The sequence below is a fragment of the Malaclemys terrapin genome, chromosome 8 (genome assembly GCF_027887155.1).
Source record: "Malaclemys terrapin pileata isolate rMalTer1 chromosome 8, rMalTer1.hap1, whole genome shotgun sequence".
NCBI lineage: Eukaryota > Metazoa > Chordata > Testudines > Emydidae > Malaclemys > Malaclemys terrapin.
In genome coordinates, this window is record NC_071512.1 from 44,076,041 (window position 1) to 44,104,017 (window position 27,977).

Consider the following 27,977-nt stretch of genomic DNA (forward strand, 5'->3'; position numbering starts at 1 on the left):
AGTGTTAGCCAGGTGGCATGCTAAAGTTTCCACTGTTGCTGCCTGGTTTAAAGTCAGAGGGCTTCACTTCCCAAGGTGTTTCAGGGTCTAATACTTTTATCCCATAACAGAATTCACCTAAAATATTTGTAAAGCATTAAAAAGTTATTAACACATTTACACACATACCTGTTAGAGCTATACACAATGTATAGCTTCTGATCTCTTCCCTTAATGCAGAAAATGCCATTAGGTATATTAAATCTTTGCTGTAAATCATAACTAGCTCTTTACTGATGCTGCCAGAAACTTGCCCCAGCTGTTTTGATGATATCATCATCAATTATATGGGGAAGAATCTTCCCAAGTTAGTCAGGGGAACAATAAAAAGCGATTCCCTCTATTCAATGCTGATCCCTTTGTTACTGTAATAACTGCAGCTGTCAGACAAGATACTAGTGCACATTTGTCATACAATCTTTCACATTTCATTAATATTACTGTCCGCATGACATGAGAATGTTAGTTGCTTTTCTTCCCTTGTTCTAATATTACTATTATCATGCACTTAGGGATTGACAAATATTTTAAATTGATGATTAATTATCCTGTCTCCTTGAAACTTAACATGATTCTGGTATTCCTTTTTCAAAACTCACTTCTGGTGGCAATCCTCTGGCACAACACACAGGTCTGTGCGGAAGTTTTTAAAAAAGAAACAGCTCCAAATGCATTTCTCTCACTCTAAATCATGTCACTGCTGCTTCCTTCCCTTTATTCAGTTCTGGACTCTCCTCCATCCTGATGTATTATGGCACCAAATCCTTAGGCTTTCTGGAACTAGGATTCAGATCTGACCTCTCATCAGTCAAAAGTCACGTCAAAGAGATCTTAGGACATAGCGACGTGAAGGACATCAGGGTCTTCAACCAAGTCGGAGTACTTGATTGGAATGGACCTAACATTGGTACCATTGTAAAGGGTCAAAGCAATTCCTTCATCGTGAAAGCCTAAAGACAGTTTTCCTGGGCTCTTGGGCAGAAGGGTACACAGATTAAACAGGACTTAGAAGAGCCCCTCCAACAGGCATCAGGAACAGGGCACACATTTGCCCAAAATAGACATTTTTCTGCCATAGAAGACCTGGTATTTAAACTCTGCCTTCTGGGCTAACACCTTCTTGGGGAGGTAACAGACCCACAACACACAGGGCCACAGAACAAGTTGAATCCCATAAGATGGCACAATGGCAGGCATTACATATAAAATACACTACCATACGCCTCCTTTTTTTAAACACACTATAAAGGAGGCTTATGGTAGTGTATTTTATATATAATGCCTGCCATTACTACTAAAGCCCAACATCAGGCTGAAAGAGGGAAACAATTGCAAGAAAAATAAATTCATCTTGGGGGACTCAGAGTTATTTTTAAGCTGCTAGTGAAAAAAATAGGTTGGAGTGGCAAGAAAGTAGCTCTTCATATAACCTTGCTCTAATGAGCGCTGCGTTTCAGAAGGTTCCAAGCTCTCTGCTGAAAGCATGTGGGGAACATGTGCTGCCACAGGAACTGCCAGACCAAATGAGGCCAGGTCCACCCAGCCCAGCATCCTCTGACAGTAGCTAGCACCACATCTTTCAGCAGAAGATACAAGAAATTCTGCAAATGCAGTTATGTGATAACTTGTCCACAAGGGAAAGTTCCTTTGCTTGAAGCTGGTTTATGCTCTGAACCCTTTCAGTACACTTCTTTTAAATATTTACTACTATAACTAAATAGTCTTGTGGTCTAGTCTGTATAGATGTCCAAACCTTTCGTGAATCCTGCTAAGCTTTTGACCTCAATAATTTGTGGTAAGAATTTCCAGAGGCTAATTGTGCAGCATATGTGAAAAAGTATTTCCTTTCATCAGGTTTAGGAACGATTGAAGGTCTAGAAAAATCTGCCTTACAGTAATAGAGTAAAGAAGCTCAATCTATTTCGTTTATCCAAAAGAAGTGGACGAGGGGACTTAATCATTATCAAGAAGAACCTACTTGGAGAGAAAATATCTGACAATAGAGGGATCTTTAATCTAACAGACAAAGGCAGAACAAGATCCAGTGGCCAGAAGCTGAACCCAGAAAAACTCAGACTAAAAATAAGACACTTTTTTTAAAAACAGTGAGGGTAACTAACCATTGGAATATTTACCATGGATATGGTGGATTCTACATCACCTGAAGTCTTTAAATCTAGATTGGATGTATCCTTATAAAAGATGCTCTAGCTCATCCAGTTATTGGGATTGATGCAGGAATGGTCAGATGTAATTCCATAGCCTGTATTATACAGGATGTCAGACTAGATGATCATAACCCTTCTGTCCTTAATAATGTGCAACATTGCTCCTTTCAGTTTTGCTCACTTCCCTTTGTCCCTGTATTATGAGTAGGGCCCTAACAAATTCACAGCCATGAAAAACGTGTCACGGACCGTGAAATCTAATCTATAACCCTGCACAGGGCTCCAGCTGCTAGTCCTCTGGGGATGGGGAGGGAGATAACTTCCTCTTTCCCTGCAGGGGTTGCCCTTGGGGCAGGTCACACCCACCTCTGGGATCTCCTCCAGCTGCAGGAAGCTCCACAGCTCAAGCAGTCGCCTCCCCCCACACGGGAAGGCAGGGGGCTCCAGCTGTCATCCCCCCAGTGGGGCAGGAGACTGCCAGGAAAATGGGACCTATGGCAACCCACCCCTCATACCCTGTGCCCTCACTTCTCTGCTTCTGCTGGCAGTTGCACTGGCTTTACAGCTGGGCACCCAGCCAGCAGCCATCCTCTCTAGCTGCCCAGCTCTGAAGGCAGTGCCACTGCCAGCAGCAGGGCAGAAGTAAGAGTGGCATCCCATGATCCCCCTTGTGACCTTCCCACCCTTACCTTTTGGGTCGGGACTTCCACAGTTACACCACCATGAAATTTCAGATATAAACATCTGAAAACATGAAACTGACTAATTTTAAAAGCACCTGGTTGTGAAACTGACCAAAATGAACCCTGAATTTGGTAGGGCCCTAATTATGAGATATCACATTTCCTCTCTAAAGGTCTGTCTATACTGAAATCCAAAGTGTGTGACTGCAGCTCAGGTAGACAAATGCATGCTAGCTTTAATCTATCTAGCATGGATAAAAACAGAAGGAAGTTGCAGCAGCATAGGGTTGAGTGCCTGGCATTCTAATTTACCAAGTTTATATCTTAACTTTCTCACACTGGTGTATAAATAGACATGGTTATATTCTGAGCAGGTACCCAATTTTGTAAATCCATGATCTGACACCTTATTGAATTAATAGAATTTACCTCTGTGATCACAACTTGCCCCTCTTCCAGTTCAATAGCAATTTCTGTCTGAGCCTTTTACCAGATACAGAGATACCTCACAATACCAAACAGAGAATCATCATGTTTTCCTGAAATTCAGGAAAATTCTGATATTTCTTTTCACATACTTATTCTGGCACAAAAACAAAAAAAAATCAGTTTTAAAAACAATTCCATATAAATTTACAATGGACACACTTAAAAAGTCCTTTCCTGCTTTAGCCATATTATGGTTTCCAGCAATATTTCCTATTCCTAACATGCAGAACACTGCCAGAATTACTAGTATCTCTAAAACCAGAATGAACTTAAAGTGCATACCCAGAGTCTGTTGAATGACACTCCAAACACAGAGACTAGCCTGTCAGAACCAGTTTGAATTAACATACTGAAATCTGTAGAAAGTTGCCACCAGTGTGCTAAAACTATAGATTATCATCAGCGATAATAAATTCTGTTCAATATTCAAGATACATATCCTCATAAGTTATTAAACACAATGAGTAAAGCAATAATTATAACTTAGTAGAGCCATCATTCTGAAAATCTGCCAGTACAACAAAAAACATTACACCCCCCCTTTGCATGTGGTGTCTGTGGTTTCATACCATACCACAACAGTAAGATCTCATATACAAATCATATTAGGTCAGCTGGATTTTCAAATGGAATTCCTCAAAAACCTCAAACTTTTGATAGATGGCAGCTTATTTTAGATGATAAAAACTATATTAATGCAATGGTATGGCATATTTCCGCATCCAGGGGGGCCAGGAAATAAACAATCATGGTGCACACAGCAGCTGCAACTTGACCCTTTTGTGCATATATAGTGTTTTCTGTGACCATGTTTAACTACTAAGCATTAATATATATATATGTAATAGAGCACTGTTACAAGGCATTTAGAACTTTATCTTTCAATTATCCAGAACACAGCGCACTGTTATTGCTACTCTGCACTTAACTCATACTGTAGTGCCTAGGTATCAGAGCACATGTAATATTGTTAATGGTTAGTGGGCTGTAGTCCACGAAAGCTTATGCTCTAATAAATTTGTTAGTCTCTAAGGTGCCACAAGTACTCCTGTTCTTTTAACGGAGCACTGAATACTACAGCTCAAATCCATCCTTATGTAAGCAGAGTCAGGATGAGCTCTGCCCTGACATCTGGTGGTGAATTATGGTTATTGTTGTGGACCTCAGTACAGAGGTCAAGGACTTGAATCAGCCATGAAGCACAAACTGCCCTCTTTCGTTCCAGGTCAGGATTGAGCCACATTTATAATGGGCAGTGTGTAGTAAAAGTTCTTCACTGCTGCACACGCAGTACCTAATCAATGCTACATGAAGGACTTCAGTCTCCAGGTTTTCAGTCAGGCACCTTCCACTAGTGATAAATTCATTTAAAAAACAAAATAAAAACTCATTAAAGTCTTAAGATTGTAGTGCCATATATAGTCATTAAAGCTGAGAAGGCATCTTCATTCAAACCCTCTTGTTCTCACTTTCAGAACTTTCTGATAAAAGCTTCCCTTTGGGCTGCAATTTCTCAAGCTCATTTATAGCCTCAGAGACTTTATGGAGGTTCCCAGTGGCTCTATTTCAGTTATCCAAGCATATAAAAAAGGTCTTTCACTAGTGAAAGTATTTTTAGATATTTATTTTTCCGTCCATGGCCATCAATGCTCCCAACTGGGAGTTGTGGCTCTAAGACTTCCTTTCTACCCATACAGGCAATGATGCTCAAAGCTGTTTGCAAATTTCAGGTGAGCATGCAAAAATCAAGCTTAAAATGGAAAATAACCTGCAACCTTGACTGTGCAGAGGCTACTGCCACTCTGTGATTTGGAATGGCTTTAGCTTTCCTGGTTTAAATCAGATTTTCACTACTATTTTAAGAAGAGGAGAATTGTATTTAATTTTCCAATTGTTGCTACTTTTGATGCTAAAGTTGTGTCCAACACTTTGAATAAAAAATTGAGAGGTGGACATCTTGCATTACATTTCTGCGTGTCTGTATGAGTAACCTGCACTTCTGTCCTGGCCAAGCAGCTCCCAATTAGGAGGACATGAAGAACAAGCTCAGACATGTTCTGATAAATACAGAGGGAACCTACCTTGGTGGGAAGGATGGTGAATATGCCAAGCTGTAAGGGAGAGCCACTCAAAGATTATAACCTTGTGGCCATGATACATAGTCCATCGTTTTTTTCAGGATTTTGCATAGAGGATTGAAGAGGGATATATTTGTATTTACAGGAGTAGATAAAACACTGTACAAAACTAATGAACCAGTGTTAATTACAGACCTGGGATTTACTGGTAGGGCATTAAGAAACAATTCCACTGTGAGTCAGAAGAATTTTTACCTTATGCAAGAGTTTACATTGCTCCTGATGGTCAACGTGCAAACTCCGCCACTGGAACCGCAGCCTGCCAGTTAACCACTGGAGATATCGGACATCTACTTCTCTTTTCAAACAAGGTTCGAGTGCTATTTCGGTCCTGTCCTTCCAGCTGTTAGAGAGATTATCTTCACACTAAAAGCAGAAGATAGCAACAAAATGGTTTTAATCTTTGTCTACATTTTCAAGTCATTAAGCAGTAGATAGCAGACAGGATGAATAGGACAAACACCAGCCAAAAAAAATAATCAGCACCAGAAAAGAAAAGAATCCCCTGAAAACAAGTCATAAATGTTGGAGAGGTAGGTGCACCTATGGTGGGTATGTCCTAAAATAATAGTATTTTGGAGGAAAGTAAAAAGAATTTTGAAGGTCACTAAAGACACGCTACCCACAGAACCCATAGTGATTCTACTAGGTTACAGCCTTAGAGGTCCAGCTATGGTGAGGTTGGCTGAAGTGGAATTAGGGGCCCACAAACCCTAACCCATAAGTCACTGTCTCATCCTTTTATCCAGAGTGACTCTACTCCTCTGACATAGACTTCTGTGAGGCCACTGCCTCGTGCTTGTATCCTGAATGACCAAGGTGTGATTTTAGTGGAAATGAGATTTTTATCATTTTCCAACTTTCACCAAAATCAACAGGGTTCTGCCCACTGATACCTAGAACATGTCCTGAAACTGATCAAATGTAGTTTTCAAAAGTTATCACATTACATAGAGACAAAAAGAGAAACACCATCAAGTTGTGTGTAAAGCCTCAACTTCGCTCGGCCAAAAATACTATCGGGCAAAAACGTTGCATGGTTCCTACCTGACGGGCTGATTGTCCCTTCCTCCCTGTCTCTAAGGCAGAAGCTTTCACGTGAAAACCAAAGAAACCACATTTAACTGCATGCCAGGAAACACCCAATTCTCCAGGATAGCACAGTGCATTTCTATGAGAAAAATTCTTTGGAAGATAAAGCTTTTTCCATCCAAAATTTGTATGCAGTGTAGTTGTTGAGTATCTTGAGCAACAGGAAAACCAGAAAGAAATCAATTATCTTCTGTCTTATGGTCAGTGTGGCAACCACCTGACTAAGTATTGCACCCTGATGTCAGCCCAGTCAGCTACAGGAGCTGAGTCAGTGACCTCACAAAGGGACTTGTGTCTTGCCCTTCTCAGCCCTTGCAGGCAAGCTCAGCATTTTCTCCAAGCTCTGTTTTGCCTTCTACCAAAAGAAAAGAAGGCAGCAGCTAACAGAAAATTATTTCAATCCATCAACCTCTGTGTTCTGGATCCTGTACATTCCGCACTGTTCCACCTCTACATACGTTGAAAGAAAAGTTGAAGTCTCAGCTTTACTGGGGGAGCATTAGCTGGTGACCCTGGGATTCTGAATGCTTCCTGCACATGGAGAGGTAGGTCAAATTTCGAATCTATGATGATTCACTTCCTACAGTTTCTTTCTGCAAGGGAGGTTGGCTGCACTCAATATTTCCCTCATCCTTGCTTTGTAAATTAGCAAGGATCAGAACCACTAACAGACCATCAGGGTTTATTTAAAAAACAAAGCTACAAGCAGAAAGAATCTGATGGCTGTGTTTGCCCAGCCCTTTCCTCTCCAGGTAACCCCTCTTAAAGGAACAGAGTCCACAACCTGAAAAAGGCTGAAAAAGAAGAGGGGAAAATGATGAGACACCACCCTGATTTCCTCACCACTCCAGCCTGGGCCTGGAAAGGTGCAACAGGAGGAGAAAACAAGGTGACCTTGACTATAACTGACAGGAATGTGAGAAATTAGAGCACCACAGGCCATTTTCCAGAAGCAGTTGGCTGTCTCTCCATGCTCCCGCTTTGCATAGCCTCCTTGGTGTGTGTGTGTTTGGGGGAGGGAGGGAGGAGGAGGAGCTGCAGGGGTTTCTTTAGCCCCATTATTTCCCCTCCCATCCCACTTCGATCAAAAGTTCTGCTGCCACATGTGCTCCATGTGGGTGTGATAATTCTGGCACCTACCCCTTGCTGCAGGGGTCTCTGTGTGCCTGTGATTACTCTATTGTGTGGGCAAATTCTGGTGCCCCCCTCATACAGATGAGGACTGTGCCACATGTCCATGAGATCTTTCTGACTCATTTCAACCAACACAACTGCAGCATGCAAATTAACTAGGGAGGAACGATGATTGATTATCTCTGATGTCACAATTACAATGATTAAGAAAGACTTGAGCTTTTGACATGGCCTGGACTAATATTATAATTAGATACAATAATCATTAATAATTTTTCTTAATTACAACATAAATTCTTCAAATGTAGATTATTCAAAGCAGTAATGAAGATGTGTGCATATGAGAATATTTGCGCCTTCAGAAACTGTGGTTCTGTACCTGAAGAGAGCCCCCCTACCCCCGCAAATGATGTCACCCCAAGATAAATTTCTTTAAAGGGGGCCATTTTAAAGTGTCTCCTGCTGAAGTTAAGACCCCATTTCCAAAAAGCACTTAAGCAGGTGCTTATATCCCACTGACTCCAATGGAATTTAAGCACATGTGCTTTCCTGAATCAGAGTCTTCAATGTTAACAAGTAACATCTTGTAAAAAAATTCAACTGGTCCATGAAGGGTGAATGTATTTTCAATTTCAGGCCTAAACTAAAACTGCAAATCGTAAAAAAAAAAAAAAAAAAAAAAAAAAAGATTTTAGTCCTGTCTTAAACGTAAATTTCAACACAATCTTAAGAGGTGAATTAACCACAGTGCAAGCCTAACTTAACCTCATCTGCTAAGATGCCCCCGTAATACTGTACAGGTGTATATTTATTAATAAACATGGAAAAAAGCTAGTCTGACTGCATGGTGACCTACTAGTACTGTGGGTCTTTCCCTTGTTCTGTGGTTCAATTATAAGTGCTTACTATGGAAACAGACAGACAACGTCCCCATTTTGCCAACAGGGAAATGAGGTCACCTTCCCTGGATCCCCCTTGTCCAGAAGTTCAAGGCTGTTGCCTCTTTACTAAATAACTTTGGCAAACACATCTAAACAGAACAGCAGCCTATGGCTCACATGGTTTTGCTAATGTTAGCAGAGGCTACTGAACTATGAAATTGTATAAAAACAGCAGTGCAGTTCATAAACTTGACAACACAAACAATTAGCTTGGGGAACACCCATAGCTGTATATAACATATTAAAGCATCAAATGTATATGCTGCCAAGGAGCTATATCCTCAAACTCACTAGGTTACAAACATTATACTAGATTCTGCATTCCCTGTTTTTTATAGACTCATAGACTCTAAGGTCAGAAGGGACCATTATGATCATCTAGACTGACCTCCCGCATGATGCGGGCCACAAAAGCTGACCCACCCACTCCTGGAAGAATTCTCTCCCTTGACTCAGCTGTTGAAGTCCCCAAATCATGATTTAAAGACTTCAAATCCCTGAGAATCCTCCAGCAAGCGACCCCTGCCCCATGCTGCGGAGGAAGGCGAAAAACCTCCAGGGCCTCTGCCAATCTACCATGGAGGAAAATTCCTTCCCAACCCCAAATATGGCGATCAGCTGAACCCTGAGCATGCGGGCAAGATTCTCTAGCCAGACCCTCTGGAAAAAGTTCTCTGTAGTAACTTTTAATATCCCATCATTGACCATTGTTGCTAATTACCAGCAATGGCACGTTATTGACCTAATGACTAAAATCACTTTATCCCATCAAACCATCCCCTCCATAAACCTATCAAGCTTAATCTTAAAGCCAGAGAGGTCTTTCGCCCCCACTGTTTCCCTCGGAAGGCTGTTCCAAAATTTCACCCCTCTGATGGTTAGAAACCTTCGTCTAATTTCAAGCCTAAACTTCCCCACGGCCAGTTTATATCCATTCGTTCTCGTGTCCACATTAGTACTGAGCTGAAATAATTCCTCTCCTTCCCTGGTATTTATCCCTCTGATATATTTAAAGAGAGCAATCATATCCCCCCTCAGCCTTCTTTTGGTTAAGGTAAACAAACCGAGCTCCTCGAGTCTCCTTTCATACGACAGATTTTCCATTCCTCGGATCATCCTAGTGGCCCTTCTTTGTACCTGTTCCAGTTTGATTTCATCCTTTTTAAACATGGGAGACCAGAACTGCACACAGTACTCCAAATGAGGTCTCACCAGTGCCTTGTATAACGGAACCAGCACCTCCTTATCCCTACTAGAAATACCTCGCCTAATGCATCCCAAGACCACATTCGCTTTTTTCACGGCCACGTCACCTTGCCGACTCATAGTCATCCTGCTATCAACCAGGACTCCGAGGTCCTTCTCCTCTTCCGTTACTTTCAACTGATGCGTCCGTAGCTTATAACTAAAATTCTTGTTATTTATCCCTAAATGCATAACCTTACACTTTTCACTATTAAATTTCATCCTATTACTATTACTCCAGTTTACAAGGTCATCCAAATCTCCCTGCAGGACATCCCGATCCTTCTCCGAATTGACAATACCTCCCAACTTTGTGTCATCCGCAAACTTTACCAGCCCACTCCTACATTTGGTTCCGAGGTCAGTAATGAATAGATTAAATAAAATCGGACCCAAAACCGAACCTTGAGGAACTCCACTGGTAACCTCCCTCCAACCTGACAGTTCACCTTTTAGTACGACCCGCTGCAGTCTCCCCTTTAACCAGTTCTTTATCCATCTCTGGATTTTCATATCAATCCCCATCTTTTCCAATTTAACCAATAATTCCTCATGAGGTACCGTATCAAATGCTTTACTGAAGTCGAGGTATATTAGATCCACCGCATTTCCTTTATCTAAATAATCTGTTACTTTCTCAAAGGAGATCAGGTTGGTTTGGCACAATCTACCTTTCGTAAAACCGTGTTGTAATTTGTCCCAATTGGCATTGTCCTCAAGGTCCTTAACTACTTTCTCCTTCAAAATTTTTTCCAAGACCTTGCATATTACAGATGTTAAACTAACAGGCCTGTAGTTACCTGGGTCACTTTTTTTTCCCTTCTTGAAAATAGGAACCACATTAGCTATTCTCCAGTCAAACGGTACCACCCCCGAGTTTACAGATTCATTAAAAATTATCGCTAACGGGCTTGCAATTTCTCGTGCCAGTTCCTTTAATATTCTCGGATGAAGATCATCCGGTCCGCCCAATTTAGTCCCGTTAAACTGTTTGAGTTTGGCTTCTACCTCGGATACGGTAATGTCAATCCCCACTCCTTTATTCCCATCAGTCTCGCTTCTACTATTCCTCAGCCTTTCATTAGCCTCATTAAATACCGATGCAAAATATTCATTTAGATATTGTGCCATGCCTAGATTATCCTTAATCACCACTCCATCTACAGTCTTAAGCGGTCCCACTTCTTCCTTCTTTGTTTTCTTCCTATTTATATGGCTATAAAAGCTCTTGCTATTGGTTTTAATTCCCCTTGCAAGGTCCAACTCTACACGGCTTTTGGCTTTTCTCACTCCATCTCTACATGCTCTGACCTTTGCTGATTCCTCCCATCTTCCACTCCCTGTACACTTTGTTTTTTCTTAATGACCCCTCTGAGGCGCTTGCTCATCCAGCTCGGTCTAAATCTACTGCCTACGAACCGTTTTCCCTTTCTCGGGATACAGGCCTCCGACAGTTCCTGCAACTTCAACTTGAAATAATCCCAGGCGCCTTCCGCCTTTAGATCCCTAAATATGTTAGTCCAATCCACTTCCCTAACTAGTCCTCTTAATTTATTAAAGTTAGCCCTTTTGAAATCGTAAACCTTAGTCTCCGATTTAATTGTTAATCTTTCCATTTAGTTTAAATCGAATTAGCTCATGATCACTCGAGCCAAGGTTGTCCCCTATAACCATTTCCTCAACGAGGTCCTCACTACTCACCAAAACCAAATCTAAAATGGCATCCCCCCTCATCGGTTCAGTAACTACTTGATGAAGGAATTCATCAGCTATCATGTCTAGGAAAATCTGAGCCCTATTATTGTCACTAGCATTTGTTCCCCAATCTATATCCGGGAAGTTAAAGTCTCCCATGATTACACAGTTCCTATTAGTATTTACTTCCCTAAAAACGTTAAAGAGTTCTCTGTCCATATCCAGGCTAGATCCCGGCGGTCTATAGCACACCCCAAGCACTATCCCAGGGGAGGCTCTAGTAGTTCTTTTACCCAATGTGAATATTGCCCAGACTCCGTCTTATCCATTCCATCACTTATTATTTCTTTACAGTTTACCTCATTATTGACATACAATGCTACTCCCCCCTCCTTTACCTTTGATTAGGTCTTTCCTAAACAGCATATACCCTTCCATACTTGTACTCCAGTCATGACTACCGTTCCACCACGTTTCAGTTATTCCTACGATATCCGGTTTCATTTCTCGGACCAGGAGCTCCAATTCCTCCATTTTGTTACCTAGGCATCTCGCATTGGTGTATAAATTTATGCCGTTTGGCCTCTCTCACATTTGTTATCCCATTTGCTATGGACACTGTACTGCTAGTATGACCTATTAGTCTAGTATCCATCCTCCCCCTCCTCCTTATGTCCAATCTCTTCCCCCTGGCTATATCCATTCTTATCACATTGTCTTCCCTCTCAATGTTATAATCTGGTGTGGAGATTAACTGGACATCTCCCAACCGTCTCCCCCAAATTCCTAGTTTAAAGCTCTTTTGATGAGATGAGCCAGCCTTCCTCCCAGAAGTCTATTTCCTTCCCTCCTCAGGTGAAGTCCGTCCCTGTTCAAGTCTTTACAAAGGACCTGTATTAGAGATTTCAGAACACCACTCATGATGCTCCCAGGAGGTTTACCTAAGGAAAGAATGGTATTAGATTTAATTGCCTTGCAAGTTCAGTGACAGAAACACTACATGGAGCTAAATGTTATTGTAGCAACCTGTTTTAATAATATTAAAATAAGGAAGCCACTGCATTTTTCAACAGAAGCTTTCTATTCCTAGTATTTATTTCACACCTCCTTTACGAAATGTCTAGGCCTGCTATGGAATATGTAGCCTGACATAAGTAAACACCAAAAGGAAGAGAGCCCTTGGATATTAGACTGTGACCTCAATTTCAGGCCCATCTCTACAATCTAGGGTTATTTACTGCTCTCCCACAGAGAGAAATCACTAAAATGCTGACCCCAGCTAAAGCCTTTGCTTCTAATATCACTATGTAGTTATCTATCTAGCAATAGACATTCATGCAAATTCAGTGCTGTATGCTGAACGGGCAGAGCATTCTGTCAGCAACACAGAAAACATAGCAAGAGCAGCCACTCAGGACTCAAACTATCCTTCCCCAAGCTGAACTGCAACAAAACAGCAGTGGGAAACTTCCCTTCAATCACATATCAGAAAAGCTCTTTTCCTATAAAATGAAATGTTTGATATAATGAACATTTGTCTTTATTTACTCTGATGGATGCTCAGGGAAAAAAAGACTCATTCACCCAAACTATGGAATGATGCCGCTTGTGTACAGCACCTAAGTTGCATCAAAGCACGTCAATCCCCTCACCAGAGTTTTTAAGTCTTCTCTGATTGACCAATACAGCATTTGTCCAATCCTTGTATACTAGACTATCTAGAAATAACTGGGATGCCTGTGATGAGGGCAACTGTCCAACAGAATCTCAAATGAGGCCCTTAGTCTCACCCTCATTTAATACTGCACTTCTGGAGCATCTTCTGTCTCAAAACGGAAGGTGTTGTTACAGGCTTCGTAGTCTATTTATTGGTGGGTTCACATAAACACACACAACCCTGGAAAAATGACAACCGGCACTTGTCCATTAAACAAAAGATCCCCATCTGTGTCCTGCTGTAAGCGGCTCACCTCCTGTTACTGGAAGGGCTATTCTATTCACACTGAGAGAGATACAACGCAGGCCCTCTCAGGATTACTTTCTGCACCAGAGACACTTCCCATATGAAAGGAACCATGCCCCTTTTAAGGCTCTCTGGATGCCAAGGACCATTTATAAACTACTGACTTGGCTGGATCTAAATATATTTTGTGCCTGCACAACACATTATTAAACCTCTGTCAGTAACCACAGGCAGATAACAGCATGTCACCCCAGGCAGAAGTCTAGACATGCTTTGGATCAGGACCATGATTTTCTTTGTAGTTAAAAAAATCTTTACAATGATAAAAACAAAAGCCACCTCAAAAGCTGGACAGGCCCTAATGCTTTAAACCATCGTAAATGATTACAGCAGCATGAGCATTTAAACTGGCAACAAAGTAGTGTCACTTATGAAACAACTTCAGCTGTCTTTAGTCCTTAAAAGATGACTGGTGACTACTGATGAGTTGAAAGGTGACCACTTAATAGATGCATATTTAGATTATTGCTCATGCATGTACTTAGTACTAATGAACACTCACACTTAATGACTTTTCTGTGCCCATGCACAGTAACCAATTATTAATTGGCCTAGCTGATATCCAACTGAACTGTTTTCATATTTTGCCATGGAAATTCTTCTCAATCAGAATGATTTACATGCCAATATTTTAAAGTTCAACCATTCAAGTTTCACAGGAACGTGTGTGACAATTATTTTAAAAAGGAAACATTTTTCCCTCCATTCTCCCCCTGCTCAAAAATTAATTTTGCTCTGTTACCTCCCTTCCCCACCAAAAAACCCTCACCACACCATTGGGAACAGACAAAGCAGTCCTCTTTGCTCTATAGAAAATCAAAGAACAATGGTGTTACTGGAGTAGGCTAGAAGAGAAATAAAACAAGGCCTTAAATTATATAAATTGTTCATCACAGAACAGATTTAAAAATGTTATTAAAGTTAATGTTTACACAAGTTAAGAGGGAAGGTATAGTACATATGGGGTCAGGCTTGGGTTATGAGGGATTACAAGTGTCAGTTACAAGATTCATAAGATATATACATAGTACATAACCAGGACAGATTCAGATTGGGGTGCGGGAGTTTTTAAGATGTCAGTGGATAAATGATCTCGGGTACGCCACCCATAGAATTTATTTAGAGTCCAAGTCAGTATTGGTATAGTGAATAAGTACATGGGTGGGGTGCGTCCCTTGCTTGGTCAGGAAAGGAAGGAAGTGGGTTACTGGCGGTCTGTACATTTCAACGTGGGCAAATATATTTGCAGTCAGGCAATAATACACGATATGGGAAGTGTTTCTTAGTGCTAATTATTCAAGTTGGGCTGCTAAGAGATTGGTGCCCTGGCCCTGAGGTGTAGGACTCTGGGATTGTCATGCCCGTTATTATACCTTGTCCCATTGGGCCCCCTAATCAAATGCTGCCCAATATCCAACTCTGCATTACCTTTACTTTTCACACTGGAAATTGTTGCAAAATACAACAGATTCAGGGAGATCCCAAGGGACTCGAGGTAATCTGTTTTACAATACACTGTTGTCTGCAGCACTTCACAGAAACCTCTGCATTGTGTGGCAGCACCACATTTTCCTGTAGTTTTCCTTACCTTTTTAATTCACAGATACCACCTCTTCATGTTTCCACAGCTTTTCCATCAATAAACCTATGTGCTGGTAAAATGGCATATTCTATAACCCCATCCTCTATAAGCAATGGGAAGTTCAAAGACCTCTGCTCTCCACATTGCTGTAAAAAACAGGCTGAGATGCTCTTTTGTGACTGTGAGCTGCCATCTGTTGGTGAGTTAAGGAATCCAAGGATATACCTATACCTATCTCATAGAACTGAAAGGGACCCCGAAAGGTCATTGAGTCCAGCCCCCTGCCTTCACTAGTGGGACCAAGTACTGATTTTACCCCAGATCCCTAAGTGGCCCCCTCAAGGATTGAACACAACCCTGGGTTTAGCAGGCCAATGCTCAAACCACTGAGCTATCCCACCCCCCTGGGATAGCTGCCTCGTGCTTTTGCTACTGGCTTTACACAGTAAAGGTGCAGAATTCATCCAAAGGTGAACTCTCTGCTCCCATATTCATACACAAACAACTAGCTACTTCCTTCAGATACCACCAGGGTGGATAAAAATCAATTTTTTAAAAAACATCAAAACAATCAGATTTTTTTTGATAAAATCCTTTTTGAGGAAAAAACCTATCTAAACATAGTTTTAATTAAGATACATTATAGCTCAAAGATATCTCCAATAGTTCATGGATTAGGGACCCAATCTTATGGGGGTCACGGGGCTTCTGTATAGATTATTTAGGTTAATCTTTCTATCTACCCAGTGGGACTCAGTACTCAGTCCAGAAGATACCAGCAGAGATGCTTAGTTTTGCAGTTCTCAAACTGTGGATTTGTGTCTCCAGAGATAACATGCTTGTTAACAGCAAACATGTTTTTAAATAAATTAATAAATAATATAAAGAGATGAGAAATAAGAGACCTCAACCCTATTGTCCCTCTGCAAATTTGTGTACACAGAGTCAATCCCTTACCTCTCTCTAAAAGTGCAAAAAGTGTCAAAAAGTTCAGTGAATAGAAGATTGTTGGGGGTGGAATAGATCTGGACAAGGAGAAAAAGTCTGGAGATAAATGTGAGAAAGGAGGGACAGGCAGTAGAAACAAAAGTGAAACTGTATGAGCAGCATATTCGAGAAGTCTTGAGGTCTTTCTGAGTGTAGCCTTCATTGTTTTGAGATCTACCATCCTATTCTCTCTCTAGAAGGGAAAACCTATAATGGCAGCAGACCATAAAAGAGACCCAGTTGGGGAATATTTTAATGAAGTTCCTCTACCTGTGGATAAGACAAGCATGTGTGCATAATGCAAACAGTGCAAAAAGAAATGCAAGGCCTGGTTGCCCAAATGAAACAACATCATGAGAAATGTTCCTTCTCAGGAGGAAGCTGCGTTGAAGATGATGAAAGGAACATATCTGAACATGCAGGATCTTCAGGATGGTAAACTTTTTTATTTCATACTTCTTTCTTAAGGACTGCCTGTCTTCCTTCTGGACTATTCTTGAATTCTCATGTTTGAGCAAAAAATATAGTTGTTACTCTATGGTACTATTATTTTAGATGCAGTTGTGATAAAAAATAAATAGCTGAAATAGGCAAATCTTCCTTTTACAATTTCAGTAAAGTAGTACTGAGTGTCAGTGAATGCAATGAGTAATACTAAATGAGCAGTATGGTAATAATAATTAAATAACTGCATTGACTTATTTTGTCTAGGAGAATCCATCTGCAACATACAGGATTCTGAAGACCTTCAAGATCACCATCATTTTCTATAGTTTCAGAGTTACATCATGTATGTCACATAGCCACAGTATATCACCTGTAGCAAAAAGAAAACAACCATAGGTAACAGAGTGGTAGCCGTGTTAGTCTGTATCAGCAAAAAGAATGAGCAGTGCTTGTGGCACCTTAGAGACTAACAAATGTATTTGGGCATAAGTTTTCATGGGCTAAAACCCACCCTCTAAAACCTCCCTCGTCACTCAATTACAGACCTAAAAGTTGCAATTCTCCAACAAAAAAACTTCAAAAACAGACTCCAACAAGAAATTGCAGAACTGGAATTAATTTGCAAACTGAACACCATTAAATTAGGCTTGAATAAAGAGTGGGAGTGGATGGGTCATTACACAAAGTAAAAACTATTTTCCCATGCTAATTTTTCCCCTACTGTTACTCACACCTTCTTGTCAACTGTTTGAAATGGGCCATCCTGATTATCACTACAAACGTTTTTTTTTTCTCCTGCTGACAATAGCCCACCTTAATTGATTAGTCTTGTTAGAGTTGGTATGGCAACACCCATTTTTTCATGTTTCCTTTGTAAATATATCTTCCTATTGTATTTTCCACTGCATGTATCCGATGAATTGGGTTTTAGCCCATGGAAGCGTATGCCCAAATAAATTTGTTAGTCTCTAAGGTGCCACAAGTACTCCTCGTTCTTTTAACCATAGTTAAGTTTGTGATCAGAACCAGCAATAAAGAGGTAATTGATTAAAAAATTGCCCGGTTTGTTTATGCAACAAACTCTCCTTTCCATATGATTGAAAACCCACACTTTATTTACATGGTTCAGTCATTGAGACCAGGATACAGTCCACCCAACAGAGCAGATATCGGAGGCAAATTGTTGGATACAGTGTATGAAAGAGAAATTGAGCAGTGTGCAACAGGTCTAGAGCAGGGATCGGCAACCTTTGGCATGCGGTTCATCAGGGTAAGCACCCTGGTGGGCCGGAACGGTTTGTTTACCTGCTTCATCCGCAGGTTCGGCCAATCATGGCTCCCAGTGGCCGCGGTTCACCATCCCAGGCCAATGAGGGCTGCGGGAAGCGGCGCAGGCCAAGGGATGTGCTGGCCGTGGCTTCTCACAGCCCCCATTGGCCTGGAGCGGTGAACCACGGCCAGTGGGAGCCACGATCAGCCGAACCTGCGGACACGGCAAGTAAACAAACCGGCCCGGCCCGCCAGGGTAAGCCCCCTGGCGGGCCGCGGGCCAAAGGTTGCCGATCCCTAGTCTAGAGGGTGAAATTGTTAACCTGAGTCTTGATGGGTGGAGCAATGTCCACAATGATCCTGTTGTATGTGCTTGTGTGACAACAGAAGAAGGGAATGTCTTCATTACAGAAACAATTGATACATCAGGAAATACACACACAGCAGAATACTTACAAGAAGTAGCAGTAAAAGCTATAACAAACTGTGCAAAAAAATTCGAAGGTCTAATACGCAGCTTGGTCACAGACAATGCTGCAAATGTATCAAAGACGAGAAGAAATTTAGGAGAGAGTGAAGAGAGTCCCAAACTAATAACATACAGTTGCAGTGATCATCTGATGCACCTTCTAGCCAAAGTCTTCAGTGTTCCAGAAATAAAGACTAATGTTGTTTAAATTGCAAAATATTTCTGCAGCAGCTGCTCTGTAAAAAGTGGGAGGAACCAAGCTAACTCTCCCACAAGACGTGTGATGAAACTCAGTAGTGGACTGTGTGGAAGAAACGAACTCCACTCTCAGGTTGGAAGCAACAAAATCAGAGACAGCTTTATTCCAGACATGCAATTGCAAGGGAAGAACACAGCTTACAGAGAGCATCTCTGCCTCAGTTTCTCCAAAGTACAAGCAAAATCACACAAGCATTTATACCTCTTTGTGACGTGCATTAATTAAAAACATCTGCATTTTATTTAGGCTATTTCCTAACTATTCCAGTATTTTCTCTCTCTCTTCTCAAACATCGTTATCTCAAGGCTAGGTCACACTGACTATTCTGCTGTTTTCCACTCGCTTCTGACGTGAGCCCTGCTTCTACAGGTCTCGCGATATTAGGCTAAGACTTGACAGAACAGTTGCTCTGTCTCGGACACTTAAATGGCTGCACTTAAACCCTCTCTTTCTTTCCCTGCTTCCACACTCCCAGCTTTTGTGCTTCCTTTAGCACAACTAACATTCTTATACCTCCAATTGCATCAAGCCTTGTATTTCTGTTTCTAGCTCAGGAGGATCAGAATCAGCCTATAAATCTTAACTGGATATAATGATAATGCATGATTAGTGTGAACATAAAAGGTATTTTTGTTAGTACATCCCTTACAACAACAACAACATATTCCTAGACTAAACAAAAGCAATACAAGCATTAATGTCCCCATTGTAATAATATGCTGGGTTTGTTTCATTGCCTTAATTACATAGCACATTACATCATAATTAGTACACAAAGTAGACACTCTATAGGCTGTATGAAAAGCATGTTTTTCAATTTGATATATATTCTGAAGCACATGGATTTGACCCTGTAAGTCAGAAATTTTCCGAACCTCTGGTAGGAGTGAGCGTAAATTTTGAAACCGATCGGGTATCAAAGTGGTCTAATTAAAAGAAATCTGATACCTGAGATCTAATTGTAGGGCTTTGTCTGCTGGCCAATAAATAATGTGATTTCTTGCGGCCGTGGTGAGATTAAAATACATGTCTAGCAAAGTGGTGGCTTTAACATATACACAGCTACCATTAGCTTGGAACAGCAAATGTCCTGTCAGGGTAATTCCTTGTTCCATACCTTCCCAACAAACTTTGTCAAACACTATGACAACTTCCCCTTGCTTCAATTTCCTTACGCACTGAAGCTGGAGGGGTTCTAAGGGCCATAATGTCCACTGAGTCCCTATTCCAATCCAAATATCGGGTGTTATTCCAGGAGCACTAACAACAATTTGGCTAGGCATACTAGGTGGTCTAATCTCCCAGATGTCACGGTGAATAATCCAGTCCCACAGGCATCTCCCCATGTACCCGACAGGATTCAGTATGTGGGAACCCACACCCCTCCTACCGGCCCATATGCTTGGGAGGAGCATTGAGAGTATATACAATTCCATCCTGAAAATCTTCAAGTATGTCTCCAGGGCCACAAATCAGATGGCATTCCTGAGGTATCTGTAAGGGCACTAGGCCACACCTCATGCTCAAGATCACTCTGAATGGCCATCAGCCGGTCATTCAGGAAATCCTGAATCTTTGAACATGACCGATCCCACTGCAATTCCTTTCCTGCCTCAGTGATCTTCAATACCATCTCTGCCAACAGCTCCTGAGTCACTGAACTAAGGGCAGAAACAACATGTAATTCACCAACTCCAGCTTGCACCTGGGTCAGCTGTGCTCCAGTAATAAGACCAGTGGCCTTTTCTAGTTGCCCTAATTTCTCATCATGTTGTTGGCCCTTAAGAATATTCAAAATTGTTGCTGCACTATTTGTACCATCCCATAAGCCTCTTTTCTTCCTAGAGACCTGTGCTCTTTGCTGTGCTAGCCAAATAGCAGCCCCCTTTGAGCAATTTGGATACATGAAAGTGATTTGAAAGCTGGATAGGGGCAGGGTAAATTTCCAAGTCCCTAATGGGGCATTTATTATTATTAGATATCCTAGTACATCTCTCTTTGGTACAGTACCCTACCACATCTGTTATTTAACTGTTCTCAGGTACTTTCAAGAGGCATTAACATTAATAGCATAGGAGGGGTATATTGTAATATGGTACAGGTTAGGTTATTAATTACTGGGACCATCTCAATACAAATAAAATTTCCAGTGGCAGAGCACTATATCAAGAACTGGCCTAATCTGATGGCAGTCTTTGAACAAAATCGTGAAAAAATAGATGACATTGTCACAGCCAAAGTTCTCAACATTGGGCTTAAGACAAATGTTGAACACATGCGGAGTACCCTGAAGCCCATTTCTGTAGCCTTGAACAAAATTCAGGGAAATAGCTGTTTTATTGCTAATACTGTTGAAATTTGGAAGGTATTGATTAAGATCTTAAAAAGAGAAATATGCAATGACAGAGTTAAATTACAAGCATTAAAAAAACAAATGGGACAAGCACTATCTCCAGCTCATTTTCTTGCAAATATTCTCAATACTTGGTACCAGGGTCAAACTTAACTGCTGAAGAAGAAGAAGAGTTGGCTATGACATGGACATCCAGCAATCATCCCTCCATAATGCCCACTATAATAAACTTCAGAGCTAAGGGTTAACCATTCAAGAAATATATGTTTGCTGATGATGTTTTAAAGAAAAAGTCACACCAGTGAACTGGTGGAAGTCACTTAAGCTCTTGGATTCAGAGACTGGTGAAGTTATAATCTCACTTTTAACAGCAGTAGCTTCTTCTGCTGGCGTAGAAAGAATATTTTCTTCCTTTGGACTAACTCATTCCAAATTGAGAAATCGTTATGGACCTGAAAATGCAGGAAAGCTTGTTTTTCTTTTCCAGATTATGAACATATCGGAAAATGAAGGTGAAGACCACTGAGTTAGCTGCAGAAGCCAATATTTTAAGTTCCTCACATTGACCTGGCTAATATAGTCGATTTAATTTTGGGGGTTTTTTTTTTTTTTTAATATTTCATTTAACTATTTTACTTTAAAACAATTTTAACAAAAACAAACCTGATTTTAAAAAACTTTAATGTTTAACTAAATTCAAAAATTCATATGCTTGTTTTGTTAAAATATTATATGTTTCCTGTTGAAGAAAAACATCCAGAATACATAGCATTGTTGTTTTAGTTAAATAAAACAATTTAAATGTTTGTCTGGTGATGTTCTCCTCCTAATACAGCATGGCAAGAAAATCCTCCAAGTATTAATGATTAACCTGTTGAATTGGAGATAGTTCACCTCCCAATGACTTCATAAATATCTGCTTCAATTACCTTTGGTAAATGAAATAACCAAATAATCATTTATTTTCTGATATAGCTGTAGAACTAATCTGAAAAGTTTTCAAAATAAATCACTTTAAAAATGTATAGTGTGTACTTTCTAAAAATGAAACCTACATCTATCTCTGAGGTCTGAATAATATGTATTAAGGTTACAACAACCAACAAGTATGCACTTTTATGTAGAAATCCATAATTAAATCGAGTCTTCATACAGCGTATATTAGGGCTTATTTACATGTGAAAGTCAATCTGGAATAAGGTAAAGTGTGAATTTAAAGCAGATTAACTATTCCTGATTATCTCCATGTGTGAACACTCTTATTTCATAATAAAATAAGGAAAGTTAATTCAAACAGGGAGTTAAGCCTGGTCTATTCTAGAAAATTAGGGTGGTTAAACTATGTTGGTCAGGGGTGTGAAAAACCAACATCCCTGAGTGCGGTTGTTATGCCCATCTAAACGCCTGTGTAGACAGCATTAGGTCAACAGAAAAATTCTTCAACCTAGCTACCACCTCTTGGGGAGATGGATTACCTACACCGATTGGAGAACCCCTCCCATCAGAAGATACAGTGTCTACACTGAAGCACTACTGTGGCGCAGCTGTGCTGCTGTAACATTTTAAGTGTAGCCAAGCCCTTATATAATCAGCGCCCCTAGAAGCTACCAAGAAAGAAGGCCAGTGGTGCCCTATAGCTGCTCTCACTTGCACTGGGAGCTGGTTCAATCCCAAGCAATCAAAGGACTGGAGGAATAGTAAAGTTGGTTTAGGACTATGTTTGCCTCACCCTTACACATGCTGAGTTTAGGATTATACTCTCAGATTTCACCAAGATAAAGGATACTGCCACCTTTAAAGTCCCTCCCTCCCACCCTCCACATTCCCCATATGCTCCTCTCCCAGCAAGAAAAGCCGAGGAGAGAGTGCAAATCCTGCAGCATGTGCTGAAGGTCATCAGATCTGGGTTTGGACAAACAAAGATAGTGAGCAACTTTCAGAACCACTGAATCAATGACATCTCATTGAGACTGTGCTATCACCAACACCCTCACAGTTGAAGTAGGGAGCTACCTTGACAGCCTCTGACAAATGCATCTTCCATGGTATCACAAAGGAAGAAAGGTAATCTCTCTAAATGACAAGGCTTGTTTAGGGCTTTATAGACAATCAACTGCTGGACAGTGCAGTACACAAGGTGTCAGTGAAACAGGCTCTCTGCAAAAAACACTGCTTAATAAGCAGGCTTCTGCACTCAGCCCTCTGCAATTCCTGGGTAGTATGATGATGCAACCCCATGCAGAACATATCACGTGTAACTTCAGATTCAAGCAATATTGTGCATATTTGAAATTCCTGGATTATCAAATAAACTTGCAAATTCAAATGAATGGTGAATGTGTAATGCCTAAAATATAAGCCCTTCTCATCATTTCAACAGACATATCAAGACGACTATGCCTTGAAGCATTTGTTAAAAATTGTAAGAGTGTATTCAGTACATCAGACAAAAGTAATGCTATTTATTAACCACATTTCATTCAATTTGCCAAAGGCCCTTGTATTCACTGGATAAAGAGTCTGAAATTCTGAATGAAAAAATGTCAATTAGTAATAACTGTGTGTGTCCGTGAGAGAGACACAAACAAGATGAGTAAGGGAATATCTTTTAGGACCAACTTCTGTTGGTGATGAAGACAAGAGCTCTTCCTCAGATCTGTGAGGTGTGTCTCTAGAAACATACGCCTACCACACTGGGGCCTGATCTCAGCTGAGGGTACATCAACACTAAAATAACAAAACTAAAAACTTCACGGCAACAACTGTCAGAGCTTGGGTCAATTGACTCGGACATGCACTATGGGACTAAATGTAGTGCTGTAGATGTTCACACTTGGGCTGGAGACTGGGCTCAGACCAATCTGCTTTGGTGGGTTTCAGAGCCCAGGCTCCAGCCAGAGTGGGAATGTCTATGCTGCTATTTTTAGCCTTGTAGCAAGAACCTGAAGGTATGTCTACAATGCAATCAGACAACCTCAGCTGGCCCGTGCCAGCTCACTCAAGCTCACTGGGCTCAGGCTAAGGGTCTGTCTAATTACATTGTAAATGTTCAGGCTCCGGCTGCAGCTCAAGCTCTGGGGCAGTGGCTCTCAACCTTTCCAGACTACTGTATCCCTTTCAGGAGTCTGATTTGTTTTGTGTACCCCCAAGTTTCACCTCACTTAAAGACTACTTGCTTACAAAATCAGACATAAAAATATAAAACTGTCACAGAACACTATTACTGAAAATTTGCTTACTTTCTCATTTTTACTATATAATTCTAAAATAAATCAATTGGAATATAAATATTGTCCTTACATTTCAGTGTATGGTATATAGAGCAATATAAAAAAGTCATTGTTTGTATGAAATTTTAGTTTGTACTGACTTCGCTAGGGCTTTTTATGTAGCCTGTTGTAAAACTAGGCAAATATCTAGATGAGTTGAGATGAATTATTTTTCAAATAGAATTCAGTAACAAAATCAGTGCAAAAAAAATCTGAGCAATTTAAAACAAATACATTAAAACAATAAATTAGTGGAACAGAACTTAACAAGGAGAAAGAACATTCATGTCTATTTTACCTGCACATATAGCAACTGGGGCTGTCACAAGTGTATGTGAAGCTGTGGTTGTCCTTAATGTCCTCCGGGATGGAGTGATAAAGGTAGGGATGTGGCCCCTGATGCCATGTGGAATGCTGGAAGAGGTGCGGGGGCAGGTGCTGCAATGGAGTTTTCCATGAATTGTTGAACCTATAGGTCCACAAGAGTCTGCAGCATTTGTTTGCTGCTGGAGAAACCCCATTATGTCCTGGTGCATCTCCCTCTCCTTCTCCTGCTGTGTCTCCTGGGCCGTTTTCCTGTCTGCTCTTTCCTTCCCAATTCTGTCTGCAACATTCACCCTCCAGGCCCTTTGCTCACTGTCTGATGCAGCCCTGACTTGCAGGATCTCACTGAACAAGTCATCCTGAGGCCTCCCTTTTCTCCTCATCAGGCTCCAGCATTCCACCGGTGTGGAGCAGGAACCCCTCAGTGCCACAATGGCAGCAGTTGCAGATAAAACACATACAGATACCATTGTCAGTACAGTCACAATGGAAAGTGAAAGTTATTATTCAGATCTCCCTTTCCTTGCTCACGTTTTAAACCAGACATGCTTACTGACACTTCTGATTCAGAGAGCTTGTGCATGGCACCACTCGCAGCTCCAGCCATGGTGAGCATGGCCTGCTGGCATGACGGAAATGAGGAAGGAGTTGCTCAGTTGCATGAAACTATGAGTATAGGGCAATGGCATTGAAAACAGGCACTATTTTCCACAGGCCGTAGTGATTTTAGCAGATATCTCACTACTGAGAACCACCAAGGCACAGAGAGTGCAGCTGCTTCTGGCATCCCAAAGCTGCTCAGGCCCGTATGCTGCTATGCCTATGTATTGCAACGGTGTTTGCCGATGTTATCTCTGACTAGTGTAGGAAAGTGTCCTACTACAGAGGAAGAAATAAAGGTTGCAATTCCTAGAAACCTTCGGGAGAGTACTGCAGTGTAACCTCCATGAAAGTTTCATTGAGATCTCTCTGGAGGATACAAGGGACAATCCTGTATAAACAAGCTGCTCTGCATGGTTCCCCCTGCCTAATCCTACAGAGGAATGTAAAGCAGATAACAATGTTATCTATCTTTACTATATCGCTACCTCTTCTAGTACTAGTAAATTAATGAAAAGTCAATAGCTGTGTCTGTTAAACTGGAAGCACCATCACTACATCATTGTAATGGGAAATACAAATCCACGCTTACCCGAGCTTCCTTCCCCTGCTTTGGGCTCGTCCATGCTGATCTGCTGGGACTGACTGGACTGTGATGCCGTCTCAAACAGGTCCTGGCTCGCGACATAGCTTAACCCCCTGGCTAGCAGATTCCCCATCCTCTTCCTCCACAGTCCAGGGGCCTGTGACTCAGGTTCCTCAGAGGTATCCACAGTGTTCTGTGGGCTGATGTGGGGTCTGTGCCAAGTATGGAGTGCAGCTCTTTGTAAAAGCAGCATGTCTACAACTTAGCACGGAATTGACCGTAGGCCTCCTTGGCCTTCTGATATGCTGCAGCACTTCCATCGCTGTCACATAACAATGGTGCTGATACCTGTCATACCTCTTCTCCTGCATCCCCCATACAATCTGCTCGTAGATGTCCACATTTCTGGGGCCGGTCCGCAGCTGTGCTTGCACAGCCTCTTCTCCCGACAGGCCCAGGAGAGCCAATATCTCCTGCCTATTTCAAGAAGGAGCCCGTCTGGAACCTGGAGCCAGCATGGTCAGCTGGCCAGTTGCACAAAACAATGGAGAGATGCTAGATATGCTCGCCAAGCCGGACAATCAGGAAAAGGCATTTTTAAAGGGTAGGGGAGAGCCTTCTGGCCTCCATGAACCTGGGCAGTGGAATCCACAATTTTGACAAGAGCAGTCAGAGCCAGGCATTGTGGTACAACTGCTGGAAGACTGTTAGGGTTGATACAAGTAAAATAGTATCTACACTCAGACTGAGTTGACTTAGGTGCATTGACCATGGTTCAATTCTGCTCTGGGAGGGGATGTTACTGCATTGGTGGAAGACAAATTTAAGTGTAGACACATGCACAACTGGGTCGATACAATGTAGCTTACTTCGATCTAACTTTGTACTGTAAACCAGGCCTGAGTTTATTTGGTCTTGCTGGGGAGAAACAACTATAGCTGCAGGAGGCATAAATTCAGTGGTATCACTAATAATTTCTTATTATGAGATCACAAAGAGGGATCTGATTTAAGATGTACAGTAAGAAGCAGGAGCTGATTTAATTGACAAAACTAAGATCCAATGTCCATGCAAATTTTCCTAGTAACAAACAAGAGAATAAACACCACTATCACCCCCTAAAAACCAGCAGCAGCTACACACACTTAAATTAGTTTCCATTTTAGAGATAATACGGTGTCAGCAGTATTCCTCATTGTAAGCATAGCAAATACATAATCACACAGAGTACAGCTATTATTTACACAAGTCATCATTTATTTACAGAATGGGAGAAAGTTGCGTTTGTCCCTTCCTAAAACACAGCACTAGTAATTAGGTTGCTGTGAAAGTGAGATTTATGTGCAATGATCAGGGCCGGCTCCAGGCACCAGCTTAACAAGCAGGTGCTTGGGGCGGCCAAGGGAGAGGGGGGGCACGTGCGGCAATTCAGGGGCGGCAGATCCCTCACTCCCTCTAGGAGCGAAGGACCTGCCGCTGAACTGCCGCCGCCGCTGATCGCGGCTTCCCCTTCCCCCCCCCCCCCCCCCCCAATTACCGCCGCCGGTCGCGATTGCGGCTTTTTTTTTTTTGCTGCTTGGGGCGGCAGAAATGCTAGAGCCGGCCCTGGCAATGATTACATAAAACTGAAAGCTATAATCCTATTACCATTATATATTTATCCTGCAGTATACTTTAAAACTGTTATGATCTGGCAGAGACTGTAATCGGGATTCTAAATATCTTTGGTTTTTATTAAACTCACTACACCCAAGAAACTTAAAACATCCCAGGCCTGATTTGCACAAGGCCTAAGCACACACGACTTCAAATGAAGTTATAGGAAATTATAGCTACTCAGCACTTCTACAAATCAAGCCCCTATTCTTTACATTGGACATAGAAAAAACCCATTCTGCTTGCACACAGTGACTGAATAGGCAGCAAATAGCTTTTCCCAGTGCTGTACATCCTCAGCTGAGCCTGCAGCAGCAGTGATGCTAAGATATGCATTCCAAAGTGAGAAACTATGGTGCAAATTCACAAATAATTAAACAAAAAAAACCATGTTAAATTTTCCACATTTTTAAAGGCAAATATTTTTATTTAGAGAGATTGTAAACAATACAATTTTTTTTAAAACCTGATAAATTTGAATATTGGCTGCTGCACAGAAGTGGCAGCATAAGGGTCCCAGAAAATTCTT

General features: G+C 41.4%; 1 protein-coding gene across 2 annotated transcripts in view; it reads right to left on the reverse strand.

Annotated features, from left to right (window-relative positions):
* Positions 1-27,977, reverse strand: part of TEDC1 (tubulin epsilon and delta complex 1) — a 205,628-nt gene that overhangs the window by 152,575 nt on the left and 25,076 nt on the right. For both annotated transcript variants that reach the window (XM_054038539.1, XM_054038538.1), the window contains exon 4: positions 5,713-5,883. In XM_054038539.1, the coding sequence (XP_053894514.1) occupies positions 5,713-5,883 (171 nt within the window). The remainder of the gene's footprint in view (positions 1-5,712; positions 5,884-27,977) is intronic.